Source organism: Hyla sarda, chromosome 12 (assembly GCF_029499605.1).
Source record: "Hyla sarda isolate aHylSar1 chromosome 12, aHylSar1.hap1, whole genome shotgun sequence".
Classification (NCBI taxonomy): Eukaryota; Metazoa; Chordata; class Amphibia; order Anura; family Hylidae; genus Hyla; species Hyla sarda.
Genome location: NC_079200.1, coordinates 50,819,354 through 50,835,488, shown reverse-complemented (window position 1 = coordinate 50,835,488; position 16,135 = coordinate 50,819,354). Strand labels below are relative to the sequence as shown.

Below are 16,135 nucleotides of genomic sequence, written 5' to 3'. Positions count from 1 at the left end.
CAGTGCCATTATTGCACCAAATGCAGCGTCTACTACAGGGGAAATGCAGTACTACAGAACGTCCATTCAAAAAGAAAAAACTAACCATAATATATATGAGCGAGCCACTTTTGTCTTTGTGAACACCTCCTTACTTTGTACCATAGATGGGGGTCCTAATCTGGGTACACAGGGCTAATAGGGCATATGGAAAGGGGTTGTCATCATGAGACATCTTTCTAACTATAATACTGAGGCCTCAGGCTCCATTCATATGCATTTATTATAGTGACAGGACCCGATCTGCCATCAGGGACACCTATATATACCATCCTGTTGACAACAATATAATACAGTCTATTGTGACATATTCAATCAATACAAGGAATGATGTCAGAAAGGTCAGCCAATGCCATTTACTTTCAGCGCTGGTTACTACTTATGGTTTATAAGCCCTGTAATTCTCTTATAGAAGGAATAAAAGTGCAACTTATGTGTCGATACTACGTTCAGAAATAATCACTGTTTTTATATAAAAGAGAGAAGAGAAAAATTAAATTGGGAAAATAAATACACAACAAAATAATGTAAATAAATATATTAAATAATAAATAAACACATAACAAAAATAAGATAAAAGGTAACAAAATCTATTATGTAAATACATACAAAATAAATAGAGATAGATAGATATAAGATAGATAGATAGATAGATGGATAAATAGACAGATAAGAGATAGATAGACATATAAAATAAAAGATAGACAATTGCTCAATAGATAAATAAATAGATGATATATGGAAGATTTAAACAGCGCTGCAGAATATGTTAATGCTAAATAAATAAAATAATTATTAGATAATGAATGATAGATGATGGATAGTTGATAGATAGATAGATATGAGATAGATAGATAGATAGATAGATAGATAGATAGATATGAGATAGATAGATACATATGAGATAGATAGATATGAGATAGATAGATAGATATGAGATAGATAGATATGAGATAGATAGATATGAGATAGATAGATAGATAGATATGAGATAGATAGATATGAGATAGATAGATATGAGATAGATAGATAGATATGAGATAGATAGAAGATAGATAGATAAATAGATAGATATGAGATAGATAGATATGAGATAGATAGATATGAGATAGATAGATATGAGATAGATAGAAGATAGATAGATGGATAGATATGAGATAGATAGATAGATAGATATGACATAGATGAGAAAGATATGACATAGATGAGATAGATAGATAGATAGATATGAGATAGATAGATAGATAGATATGAGATATATAAATAGATATGAGATAGATAGATATGAGATAGATAGATATGAGACAGATAGATATGAGATAGATTGATAGATAGATATGAGACAGATAGATATGAGATAGATTGATAGATAGATATGAGACAGATAGATATGATATAGATAGATAGATATGAGACAGATAGATATGATATAGATAGATAGATAGATATGAGACAGATAGATATGAGATATATAGATAGATATGAGATAGATAGATATGAGATAGATATGAGATATATAGATAGATAGATAGATAGATAGATAGATAGATAGATAGATAGATAGATAGATAGGAGATAGATAGATATGAGATATATAGATAGATATCCATGCAATCCTCTCTATGTGTGCTTTTACTTGCAGCACCCTCCTTACTGTTTAATCAGTGACAAGGATAGGCTGGCACAATGGACATCTTCTCTATAACACAACACCTAGCACCCTTCCTGTGTGTGTATATATATATATATATATATATATATATATATATATATATATATATGTATCCTGCATATGCAGCATTTTACACCCACATCTCCTCTGCCCAGGACTACAGGCTGCAATGCAAGTGATGCTGCTGATAGTAATGGAGGCTCATCCAATGCATCATGCCCTCTCCTCACCTTCTGGGAGCTGAATGACTGTGTCCAGTGGTATAGAACCAGCTTGTCCTTGGCTTTGAGGTTGGGTTTTGAGGCTTCTGCATCTTCTTCCCCTTCATTGGTTTTTCCTGCATCATTCTCTAATGCAGAAATAGGCCACCAGCTGCAATTTGTGGGAGTCAGATTGCTGGCAGTAGCCATGACAGCCTGAAACAGAAGAAAGGAGGCTGCTCCTGAGCTGCTGCTCCAGCAATAGCATCATCACATGGCTATGTGGCCACCACTAGTAGCAGAGGGCCTCCTATTCCTCCTCCTTATCATCACCCTGTCTAGAATGCATCCTGCAATGCTATAAACACCAGGAATCTCCCCCAGTGCAAGCCCAATAGATGTCAATGAGCCTCAGCAGAAATCATCATTGACCTCAGTACTAGTTCCTCTGCATCCTGCAAGGTCACACTGACATGTCCCAGGATCAGGCTGAGGAGAATCTGAAATGATTCATCTAAGACAGTGTTTCCCAACCAGGATGCCTCCAGCTGTTGCAAAACTACAACTCCCAGCATGCCCGGACAGCCAAAGGCTGTCCGGGCATGCTAGGAGTTGTAGTTTTGCAACAGCTGGAGGCACCCAGGTTGGGAAATACTGATCTAAGAATAAAGGATCTGATTGGATCCTGTATATAATGTAACATCAGAATTGTAATATTGACACAGATCTCTGGAGGAGACGTATAATGTGGAATAATGAGATTACACATAAGTGATATGGCAGATTATTATGGAGGTGGGGGCAGATAGGGACATCCTAGAGCAGGATGGGGGAATGAAGGCAATGGACAATGCAGGTCATGTGATGGGTTGGACTGGTTCCATAAATGATGTATTTTTCACAGTTTAGGGTTTACTACAACTGGATTCAATCTAGGAAAATTGACATTAGCAGAATAGATCACTCTCTTGTCCTGCTACTTTGCTACAATGTATCAGTGCAGGAGTCCAGGCTGTTTTGCCGACAGAGGATTGTCTAGACTAGAGTTACAACATTAGTTAGAAACATGGAGAGATATGACATAGAAAGATGTAAGATAGATTATAGATATATGATAGATAGATAGATAGAAGATAGATAGATAAATATAAGATAGATAGATATGAGATAGATAGATAGATAGATATGAGATAGATAGATATGAGATAGATATGAGATAGATAGATAGATATAAGATAGATAGATAGATAGATAGATATGAGATAGATAGATAGCTAGATAGATATAAGATAGATAGATAGATATGAGATAGATAGATAGATATGAGATAGATAGATAGATAGATAGATAGATATGAGATAGATAGATATGAGATAGATAGATAGATATAAGATAGATAGATATGAGATAGATAGATAGATAGATAGATAGATAGATAGATATAAGATAGATAGATAGATATGAGATAGATAGATATGAGATAGATAGATATGAGATAGATAGATATGAGATAAATAGATAGATATAAGATAGATAGATATGAGATAGATAGATAGATAGATAGATAGATATAAGATAGATAGATAGATATGAGATAGATAGATATGAGATAGATAGATAGATAGATAGATAGATAGATAGATATAAGATAGATAGATAGATATGAGATAGATGGATATGAGATAGATAGATAGATAGATAGATATGAGATAGATAGATAGATAGATAGATAGATAGATTTGAGATAGATAGATAGATATGAGATAGATAAACATGAGATAGATAGATGTGAGATAGATATAAGATAGATATGAGATAGATAGATGTGAGATAGATAGTTATAAGATAGATAGATATGAGATAGATAGATAGATTTAAGATAGATATAAGATAGATAGATATGAGATAGATAGATAGATATGAGATAGATAGATAGATATGAGATAGATAGATGTGAGATAGATATAAGATAGATAGATATATGTGAGATAGATATAAGATAGATAGATAGATAGATAGATAGATAGATGTGAGATAGATAGTTATAAGATAGATAGATATGAGATAGATAGATAGATTTAAGATAGATAGATATGAGATAGATAGATATAAGATAGATGATAGATAGCGAGAGAGATAGATATGAGAAAACTAAATAGATAGATATCAGATAGATAGATATAAGATAGATGATAGATAGATAGATAGATATGAGAAAACTAAATAGATAGATTTGAGATAGATAGATAGATAGATAGATAGACATAGGCGTGCCCAGGCACACCCTAATCAAGCCATGGGGGGCATCCGAGGCCACCACTGAGCAGCCCGCAGAGGATACCCCCTCCCACCCCCCCGTCTTTTCGGGACACAACGACGTCCCGGTTACCTTTCTACAGCGGCCCCCGCGTTAACTTTAAAAACACAGGGGCCGACGGGAAGTAGCTCACGCAGGGACGTCATTAACGTCCCGTGCGTGCGTCCATAGCGACGGAGGAGCGGAGATTCAAGGAAGAGGATGCACGAGCTGGCAGCACGTCTTCTTCAGTGTTCCGACCACCGCTCCTCCAGTCCCGGGACCTACTGCTATGGTCTATAGGCCACAGCAGTAGATCGTGACCCCGGATCGGAGGACCGGTGGTCGGAACACTGAAGTGGGGCAGTACACAGACATACAGCCTCCAGCCATACACTGTATATGGCTGAAGGCTGTATGTCTGTGGGGAATATACTGCACCTAATGTGGGGAACTATACTGCACCTAATGTGGGGAGCTATACTGCACCTAATGTGGGGGAAATATACTGCACCTAATGTGGGGGAACTATACTGCACCTAATGTGGGGGAACTGTACTGCACCTAATGTGGAGAGATATAATGCACCTAATGTGGAGAAAACTATACTGCACCTAATGCCGGGAGCTATACTGCACCTAATGTGGGGGACTATCCTGCACCTAATGTGGGGGACTGTACTGCACCCAATGTGGGGGAACTATACTGCACCTAATGTGGGGGAACTATACTGCACCTAGTGTGGGGGGACTATACTGCACCTAATGTGGGGAAACTATACTGCACCTAATGTGGGGGAACTATACTGCACCTAATGTGGGGGAACTATACTGCACCTAGTGTGGGGGGACTATACTGCACCTAATGTGGGGAAACTATACTGCACCTAATGTGGGGAACTACTGTATACTGCACCTAATGTGGGGGAACTATACTGCACCTAATGTGGGGGAACTATACTGCACCTAATGTGGGGGATTATACTGCACCTAGTGTGGGGGGACTATACTGCACCTAATGTGGGGAAACTATACTGCACCTAATGTGGGGAACTACTGTATACTGCACCTAATGTGGGGAACTATACTGCACCTAATGTGGGGAACTATACTGCACCTAATGTGGGGAACTATACTGCACCTAATGTGGGGGAACTATACTGCACCTAATGTGGGGGAACTGTACTGCACATAATGTGGGGAACTATACTACACCTAATGTGGGGGAACTGTACTGCACTTAATGTGGGGGAACTGTACTGGTGCAGTACAGTTCCCCCACATTAGGTGCAGTACAGTTCCCCCACATTAGGTGCAGTACAGTTCCCCTCATTAGTTGCAGTACAGTTTCCCTTCATTAAGTGCAGTACAGTTCCCCCACATTAGGTGCAGTACAGTTCCCCCACATTAGGTGCAGTACAGTTCCCCCACATTAGGTGCAGTACAGTTCCCCCTCATTAGGTGCAGTACAGTTCGCCCACATTAGGTGCAGTACAGTTCCCCCACATTAGGTGGCACCTAATGTGGGGGAACTGAACTGCACCTAATGTGGGGGAACTGTACTGCGTACCTAATGTGGGGGAACTGTACTGCCAACCTAATGTGGGGGAACTGTACTGCAAACCTAATGTGGGGGAACTGTACTGCCAACCTAATATGCGGGGACTTATACTGCCAACTTATTGTGCGGGGACTTATACGGCTAACCTAATGTGGGGGGACTTATACTGCACCTAATGTGGGGGGACTGATACTGCACCTAATGTGGGGGGACTGATACTGCACCTAATGTGGGGGAACTATACTAACTGTTTGTATGTGTATATATATACCGTATTTATCGGCGTATAACACGCACTTTTTAGGCAAAAATTTTTAGCCTAAAGTCTATGTGCGTGTTATACGCCGATACACCCCCAGGAAAAGCAGGGGGAGAGAGGCCGTCACTGCCTGCTTCTCTCCCCCTGCCTTTCCTGGGGTCTAGAGCGCTGCTGCCGGCCCTTCTCTCCCCCTGGTTATCGGCGCCGCTGCCCGTTCTGTCCCCCTGACTATCAGTGCCGGCGCCCCATTGCCGGCGCCGATAGCCAGGGGGAGAGAAGCGGTGCCGACAGCCAGGGGAAGAGAAAGGGTAGCGGCACCCATTGCCGGCACCGCTGCCCTGTTGCCTCCCCCCATCCCCGGTGGCATAATTACCTGGGTCGGGTCCGCGCTGCTGCAGGCCTCCGGCGTGCGTCCCCGGCGTCGTTGCTATGCGCTGCACGGCACGGCGCATGACGTCACCGGGGATGGGGGGAGGCAATGGGGCAGCGGCGCCGGCAATGGGTGCCGCTGCCCCTTCTCTCCCCCTGGCTGTCGGCGCCGCTTCTCTCCCCCTGGCTATCGGCGCCGGCAATGGGGCGCCGGCACCGATAGTCAGGGGGACAGAACGGGCAGCGGCGCCGATAGCCAGGGGGAGAGAAGGGCCGGCAGCAGGGCTCTAGACCCCAGGAAAGGCAGGGGGAGAGAAGCGGGCAGCAACGGCCTCTCTCCCCCTGCCTTTCCTGGGGGTGTATCGGGGTATACACGCGCACACACACGCACCCTCATTTTACCATGGATATTTGGGTAAAAAACTTTTTTTACCCAAATATCCTTGGTAAAATGAGGGTGCGTGTTATAGGCCGGTGCGTGGTATACCCCGATAAATACGGTATATATATATGCACGCGCGCGGCGTGAGTTTGTGCTTTAGGGTGCACACCCTAAAGCAATAGGCAGCGCACGCCTATGTAGATAGATGATGGATAGATAGATAGATAGATAGATATAAGATACATAGATATGAGATAGATAGATAGATACAGTGGGGAAAAAAGTATTTAGTCAGCCACCAATTGTGCAAGTTTTCCCACTTAAAAAGATGAGAGGCCTGTAATTTTCATCATAGGTATACCTCAATTATGAGAGACATTATCATAATGAGAAAACAAATGCATAAAATGGGGGGGGGGGGGGGGAATACAGGAAATCACATTGTACGATTTCTAATGAATCAATTGGTAAATTCCTCCGTAAAATAAGCATTTGTCACCTACAAACAAGCAAGATTTCTGGCTCTCACAGGCCTGTAACTTCTTCTTTAACCCCTTAAGGACCAACCCCATTTTCACCTTAAGGACCAGAGCATTTTTTGCACATCTGATCACTGTCACTTTAAGCATTAATAACTCTGGGATGCTTTTACTTATGAATATGATTCAGATATTGTTTTTCGGGACACAAGGGGTACAGTGAGCCTTAACACCTCACAGGTGTTTGACGACTTTTAGTTAAAGTCGGATGTGTAAATGAAATTTTTTTTCACTAAAATGCAGTTTCTTTCCCAAATATACAATTTTTACAAGAGGTAATAGGAGAAAATGTCCCCCAAAATTTGTAACCCCATTTCTTCTGAGTATGGGAATACCCCATGTGTAGACGTAAAGTGCTCTGCGGGCGCACTACAATGCTCAGAAGAGAAGGAGCCACATTTGGTTTTTGGAAAGAAAATCTTGCTTGAATGGTTTTTGGGGGCATGTCTCATTTAGGAAGCCCTTATGGTGTCAGAACAGCAAAAAAAAAAGCCCCACATGGCACACTATTTTGGAAACAACACCCCTCAAGGCACCTAACAAGGGGTACAGTGAGCCTTTACACCCCACAGGTGTTTGACAAATTTCCGCTAAAGTTGGACATGAAAATGAAAAATTAGATATTTTTTGACTAAAATGCTGGTGTTACCCCAAATTTTTCATTTCCACAAGGGGTAATAGGAGACAAAGCCTCCCAAAATTTTAACCCTGTTTCTTCTAAGTATGGAAATACCCCATATGTGGATGCAAAGTGCTCTGTGGTTGAACTACAATGCTCAGAAGGGAAGGAGCATCCCTGCCACCTCACTCCTATCCTTCAGGATGGTCGGAGCTGTCTGACAGCTCCCATCATCCCTATTTTCCGATGATCGGGTCACCACAGACCCGATCAGCCCAGAATCGCCACAAATCGCTGATCAATACACCGTCAATTTCGACGATCAATTTCAGCAGGCATCCCAGTCCGGTCCCTGGCGGTCCCCTGTATGCCCTGTGTCCTTAACAGGTTAATAGTCTCCTTTTTCCTCCACTCCTTACCTGTATTAATGGCACCTGTTTGAACTTGTTATCCGTATAAAAGACACCTGTCCACAACCTCAAACAGTCATACTCCAAACTCCACTATGGCCAAAACCAAAGAGCTGTCAAAGGACACCAGAAACAAAATTGTAGACCTGTACTAGGCTGGGAAGACTGAATCTGCAATAGGTAAGCAGCTTGATGTGAATAAATCAACTGTGGGAGCCAGGGACGTGCACACATAGGGCTCAAAGGGGGCTTGAGCCCCTGCCTTTTCATGCACCTGACCCTTAATTTTTTTTTTTTTTTAAAGGTGTGAGGCACAGAGGCAGGAGTGTATAGAGGCACGGCTGGTAGAGATAACAGCAGAGGACAAGAAGAAAGAGCAGATACAAGTGTTAGGAAGTGACATCTTGTCATACAGGCATTCTCTGGACACTGTCTCCCGGGGTCCTGCTGCTGCTGACGGCCCCTCCCTGCTCCTCTCTGGGTAAGGAAAGGAAGAGATGGAGGATAGAAGATCAGCTGGAGCTGCCATGAGGGGACAGTAAGTGATCATCAGCCGGGTCTGTCAGGGAGGACTGTAGGGAGGGTGGACTGAGGGGACTTAGAAGAGTCCACAGTGACAGTAACTGATGATCAGCAGGGTGGTCTGTCAGGCAGGACTGTAGGGAGGGGGGTCTGTCAGGGAGGACTGTAGGGAGGGTGGACTGTGTGAGGGGACTTAGAAGAGTTAGAAGAGTCCACAGTGACAGTAACTGATGATCAGCAGGGTGGTCTGTCAGGCAGGACTGTAGGGAGGGTGGTCTGTCAGGCAGGACTGTAGGGAGGGTGGTCTGTTAGGCAGGACTGTAGGGAGGGGGGTCTGTCAGGGAGGACTGGCCTCCTCTGTACAAGCAGCTTCAGGGAAATGATAGTGTGTTTTTGTGTTGTTTTGTTTTTTTCCTTATTTATTCTGATATACACTATGGGGGGGATTTAACAAGACCTGTCCAGAGGAAAAGTTGCCCATAGCAACCAATCAGATCGCTTATTTTACTTTTGAAAAGGCCTCTGAAAAATGAAAGAAAGGTCCCCCAAACAGGTCATGTTTTCAAGATTCCCTTCCCTTAGTCTTTCACATGTGATATAATTCTGGTCTGTGCAATGAAAGAATGGCTTCGTAAGAATCCTTTCAAGGTCCTGGAGTGGTTTAGCCGGTCTCCAGATCTCAACCCCATAGAAAACCTTTGGAGGGAGTTGAAAGTCTGTGTTGCCCAGCGACAGACCCAAAACATCACTGCTCTAGAGGAGATCTGCATGGAGGAATGGGCCAAAATACCAGCAACAGTGTGTGAAAACCTTGGGAAGACTTGCAGAAAACATTTGACCTTTGTATATAACAAAGTATTGAGATGAACTTTTGTTATTGACCAAATACTTTGTAACGGAGCTGGATGTGGATCCTACTAACCTGTGTGGCAATTGAAAATGATGAAAATTACAGGCCTCTCTCATCTTTAAGTGGGAGAAATTGCACAATTGGTGGCTGACTAAATACTTTTTTGCCCCACTGTAGGTAGATAGGAGATAGACGGATAGATAAATAGATAAGATAGCAAATAGATAGATATAGATATTAAATAGATAGAAATTAGATAGATATACAGTAGATTATATCTTATTAAAATATTATGATTTTTAAATCTCCAGCGATCTGCTGTATATGTAAATAATCAATGATGCTCACATAAACCTGATAACCATATATGTCAGAGGTATGTATACTTGGACAATAATACATATGCAAATCAACAATACAATAAAGCAATAATGTTGGATGGCACTTACGTATTGCGGATTATGTTTTCTTTTCAGTCCTATGGGAGGAGACTGTCATAGGGTAAGATAGAGTTAGAATATTGCTCTGATGTATTCAATATTGATGATGTAATCTAACTGACACTCCTATTACAACAAATCCTCACCCTACCTAACAGCGGGGGAGGCGCCCCCACTTCAACCGTTGACTCTCCACTCCCTATAGCTGACTATAACCATAGTATACATGCATGACAGTACAAAGCCATTATTTTAATGTATATAATGATGCATCATTATACAGCACATCTATGTGTACAAAAAGTGATAAATAATAAATAAATAAATCAATCCTTCACCAAATCATAAGATAATGGAACAAAATTAATGAAGGATAAAATGTAAACCTTTAGAGTACCTCTACGCGTTTCCCCCCGGCAATAAACTAGTACCCGGGGTTCCTCAGGAGGTTTTTACCAAAAAAGGTACTGTGCAGGAGCAAGTGGAGACAATGTCACAAAAAAATCATTGACCCACAAGTATTTACTGCACAGGGAGGCATGCATACAATCAAACTGCATGCCACACTATATTCAGCCATTATGCCCATATTTATAGTAAGGATGATAACTCACATTGTGTTCACGTGTGATGCTGGCCAGCATCTCCATGTGAGGCTCCAAACAACAATCGTCACTTCCGGGTATCAGCCGGAAGTGACGTAAATGATCCATCGAGTGGAGCGCATAGAAATGTCTCTATACGGGCAAGATTTATCAAATATGACTAATACCCCTAGTAAAAAAGGACATATGGTACATTCTGTGTCTTTAATAGTGAATTATACCCATTTTTGCAATTATATTTCATAGATGGAAATCGGAAATGACGGATGCGTTCCACCGGTTCTTGTTAGGTGGAACGCAACTCATCTCATATCCTACTGAACATGAATATGACGAGTGCGTTCCACCGATTCTCTCCAGGTGGAGCGCAACTTGTCCACCTCATTTATAATTATAGATGTGTCCAGTGCGTCCCACCTAGACAACAACTGGAACGCACGCATGATAATACATATATAAATTGGTTAGATCACATAAAAATTGTTATAACACAGAATATATTTAGTTTTGATTAAATACGGAGATAACATTTCCAAAAAAATTGGGCAGACTGTTTTTTATATATTATGTATATTACCATAGACAATGTTTAGGCTGGACAGAAGTTATAGAACTGTAAAAACCTCTAGTACAAAAGAGGAGAGGAGGGGAAAGAAACAAAAGAGAGGAATGAAGGAGAAATAAAATTCTTCCAATATTCTCTAAAAATACTAATACCCCACAGTTCATGATTACAGCATTCCTGGACCTTAGAACCAGGATTTTTTGGCCAGTTTTCTTTTTCCCGCGGAACATATACAAACATGTTTGTTGCTCATTTTTATCCATTTCATATAAAATGAAATAAAATAAAGTAATTTAAATAAATATTGCCAGTGTTCATTCAATAAAGCTCTGAAATGTCAATTGATCATTGAGTCCTTTAGGAAAGACGCAATCCATCCTAAAAATCCATTGTGTTTCTTTTCTCAACATGGCTCTATCCCAATCTCCACCCCTTGCGTTTTTTCTTACCATCTCTATGACTTTAAAGGTAAGACACCTTGTGTCACCCTCATGATACTCCCAAGTATGACGTGCCACAGAGGTGTCCCTCCTATGTCTCACGTCACCGAGGTGTTCCCCCACTCTACGTCTCAGCTCCCTTCTTGTCTTGCCTACGTAGTTCTTGGGGCAGGGGCAGGAGATTAAATATATCAGACCAACGCTTCTACAATTAGCAAAATCTCAAATAAAATATATTTTACCAGTTACGGCGCTGCTAAAAGTTCTACCCTGACCAATATAGGGACATGCCACACAGCCGCTACACCTGAAAGTACCCGTAGGTCTTCTGTCCAACCAGGTACCCTCCGGTGCAGGGCGACTATAGTGGCTATGTATAATTCGATCACCTATAGAGCGTCCTCTTCTGTAGGTCACAGAGGGTCTGTTGGTCACAAAGTCTGCTACATCAGGATCAGCCAGCAGAACACTCCAGTGGCGTCTTAGCACTGTCAGTACTTTCTGATTTTGATTATCATACGTACCTATCAAACGTATGATTTTTTCTTCATCCGTTTTTTGTTTAGGGGTCAGAAGAGAAACTCTATCACGGGTGCATGCATCTTTAAAAGCCTGTGTCAAGGGTGCGGATGGATATCCTCTGTCAGTAAATCTCCTTTTTAGATCCTGTGCCTGATCATAGAAATCCTCAGGCTTCGAACAATTTCAACGTAATCTAAGGTACTGACCTTTTGGTATACCTATTTTTTGTTTGGTAGGATGGTAACTGTCCCATCTTAGTAAGCTGTTAGAGGCAGTGGGTTTTCTATAGGTTTTTGTACTTAGATATCCATCTGGCCCCTTTTTAATAATAACATCCAAAAACGGAAGGCTAGTGAGACTAAATTCGCTGGTAAAGGTGAGACCGATGTTATTAATATTTAATTCCTCCACAAACCTCTTAAAAGAAATATCCATACCTGCCCAGAGTATCAGGATGTCATCAATATAACGCCCCCAGAAAATTATCTGGGGGCTCCACCAAAGATCTTCTTCCCCAAAAACAACGGTGTCCTCCCACCAGCCCAGGAGCAAGTTTGCGTAGGTGGGGGCACAAGGGCTCCCCATCGCAGTGCCCCTGAGCTGGTGGAAGAACTTACCGTTGAATGTAAAGTAATTATGGGAAAGAATAAAATTAAGCAATGTAATAACAAAAGAACTGTGGGTTCTGAAATGATTTCCTCTACTTTGGAGGAAATGATTTACTGCATCCAGACCACTCACATGTGGAATGCTGCTATACAGTGCCTCCACATCAATCGACCCCAAAATGATATCCGGGCCGATAGTGATCCCCTCTAATTTGTTCAGTAAATCAGTCGTATCCCTGATATATGAGGGGAGACTAGTGACGAACTGGCGAAGAAAAGAATCCAAATAAATCCCAACATTCTGCGTGAGGAATCCCACCCCTGACACTATGGGTCTACCCTTGAGAGGGGTTAGCCCCTTGTGCACCTTGGGAAGTGCATAGAAAGTTGGAATTATTGGAGATTTTGGTAACATAAATGCCAGCTCGTCACTAGAAATCAACTTGTCATCCAGGGCTGATATTAAGAAATTTTCAAGTTCCTCCAAGAAAACCCTTGTTGGGTCTTCTCTCAGAATCCCATATGTGGATCTGTCATTAAGCAGGGCATTGACCATCTTGAGATATTGTTCATGATTCATAACTACCAGATTCCCACCCTTATCCGCATTTTTGAAGATAAGATTTTTATCCTGTTCAATATTAAAGAGAGCCTCACGTTCTGTTGGAGTAAGATTATTATCGATGGCATCCCTCCAATTAATTTTTTTCAGATCTTTAATTACTAAGCTCACAAAAATGTCAATGCAATTTGTATCTGATATTGGGGGCATTCTGGTACTTTTTGGTTTAAGGGATGTGAAAGGTCCCTCCCCCAGGTTTCTCTGACCTTCTTCCCAGAGCTCAGCTAGAATTCTGACCTCTGATAGATCAATGTCTCCCAGACCCAATGTTCGAGTCTGATCTCGTTCTTGAGTTTTAAAGAATTTTTTCCATCTGAGCTTTCTTGCAAACAGGTTTATATCCTTTGCCCAAATAAAAGGATCAAACGATGTTGTTGGGACAAAGGATGAGCCCTTCGCAAGTACCTGTAGCTCATCATGTGAAAAAACCTTTTCAGTCAGATTTATGATGTGTTTAGTGTTACGCCGAGCGCTCCGGGTCCCCGTTCCTCCCCGGAGCGCTCGCCTCATCCTCGTTGTTGCAGCGCCCCGGTCAGATCCACTGACCGGGTGCGCTGCGGTCCCGCCTCCAGCCGGGATGCGATTCGCGATGCGGGTGGCGCCCGCTCGCGATGCGCACCCCGGTCCCCGTACCTGACTCGCTCTCCGTCGGTCCTGTCCCGGCGCGCGCGGCCCCGCTCCCTAGGGCGCGCGCGCCGGGTCTCTGCGATTTAAAGGGCCAGTGCACCAATGATGGTGCCTGGCCCAATCTTCCCAATTAGCTTAATTAGTTTCCACCTGTGCACTTCCTACTTATACCTCACTTCCCCTGCACTCCCTTGCCGGATCTTGTTGCCCTTGTGCCTAGTGAAAGCGTTCCCTTGTTTGTTCCTAGCCCGTGTTCCAGACCTCCTGCCGTTGCCCCTGACTACAATCCTTGCTGCCTGCCCCGACCTTCTGCTACGTCCGACCTTGCTTCTGTCTACTCCCTTGTACCACGCCTATCTTCAGCAGTCAGAGAGGTTGAGCCGTTGCTAGTGGATACGACCTGGTCACTACCGCCGCAGCAAGACCATCCCGCTTTGCGGCGGGCTCTGGTGAAAACCAGTAGTGACTTAGAACCGGTCCACTAGCACGGTCCACGCCTATACCTCTCTGGCACAGAGGATCCACTACCTGCCAGCCGGCATCGTGACAGTAGATCCGGCCATGGATTCCGCTGAGGTGCCGCTGTCAAGTCTTGCCGACATTTTCACGATGATCACCCAACAAAATCACCAGCTGGCATACTTGTCCTCCGTGAAACAGCAACTGAAGTCACAGTTACAGCAGCTGCAACTGCAACAACCATCTCCTCCGCCGGCTCCTGCAACTCCTCCGCAGCGTCCGGCCATGGATTCCGCTGAGGTGCCGCTGTCAAGTCTTGCCGACATTTCCACGATGATCACCCAACAAAATCACCAGCTGGCATACTTGTCCACCGTGACACAGCAACTGAAGTCACAGTTACAGCAGCTGCAACTGCAACAACCATCTCCTCCGCCGGCTCCTGCAACTCCTCCGCAGCAACCGGCCGCTCCTAACCCCTGCTTGTCCCTGCCGGACAAATTTGATGAGGACTCTAGACTCTGCCGTGGTCTCCTTTCTGGAAAGGCCTTGTCTGGGGCCACACCACTCTGGGACCGCCATGATCCTGCCACAGCCACAGTCCAGTCCTTCTTCGCTGAGGTCCGTGGTGTCTTCGAGGAGCCTGCCCGAGCTTCTTCTGACGAGACTGCCCTGCTGAACCTGGCCCAGGGTGTTTCTGCCGTTGGCGAGTACGCCATTCAGTTCCGTGCTTTTGCTTCCGAGTTGTCCTGGAATAGTGAGGCTCTCTGCGCGACCTTTAAAAAAGGCCTATCCAGCAACATTAAAGATGTTCTGGCCGCACGAGAGACTCCTGCTAACCTACATGAACTCATTCATCTTGCCACTCGCATTGACATGCGTTTTTCCGGATGGCGTCTGGAGCTCCGCCTGGATATGGACTTTGTTCGCACGAGGCGTTTTTTCTCCCCGGCTCCTCTCTCCTCTGGTCCTCTGCAAACCGTTCCTGTGCCTCCCGTCGTGGAGGCTATGCAAGTTGACCGGTCTCGCTTGACACCTCAAGAGAGGACACGACGCCGCATGGAGAATCTTTGCCTGTACTATGCCGGTACCGAACACTTCCTGAAGGATTGTCCTATCCGTTCTCCCCGCCTGGAAAGACGTACGCTGACTCCGCACAAAGGTGACACAGTTCTTGATGTCAACTCTGCTTCTCCACGCCTTACTGTGCCTGTGCGGATATCTGCCTCTACCTTCTCTACTATGGCCTTCTTGGATTCCGGATCTGCAGGAAATTTTTTTTTGGCCTCTCTTATCAACAGGTTCAACGTCCCTGTGACCAGTCTCGCCAGACCCCTCTACATCAATTGTGTTTACAATGAAAAATTGGACTGTCTCGTGCATTACCGCACGGAACCCCTCCTAATGTGCATCGGACCTCATCACGAAAAAATTGAGTTTTTTTTCCTCAGGTTCTTTGGCCCCAAGAAGAGGGGGAGACCCAAGGGGGGGGGTACTGTTACGCCGAGCGCTCCGGGTCCCCGTTCCTCC

General features: G+C 43.6%; 1 protein-coding gene across 1 annotated transcript in view; it reads right to left on the bottom strand.

Annotated features, from left to right (window-relative positions):
* GDAP1L1 (ganglioside induced differentiation associated protein 1 like 1) overlaps positions 1-2,307 on the bottom strand; it is a 96,000-nt gene extending 93,693 nt beyond the window's left edge. The window contains exon 1 of the mRNA XM_056547912.1: positions 1,942-2,307. Coding sequence (XP_056403887.1) covers positions 1,942-2,121 — 180 coding nt within the window. The 5' untranslated portion in view covers positions 2,122-2,307. The remainder of the gene's footprint in view (positions 1-1,941) is intronic.
* Between the last annotated feature and the right edge of the window lie 13,828 nt (positions 2,308-16,135).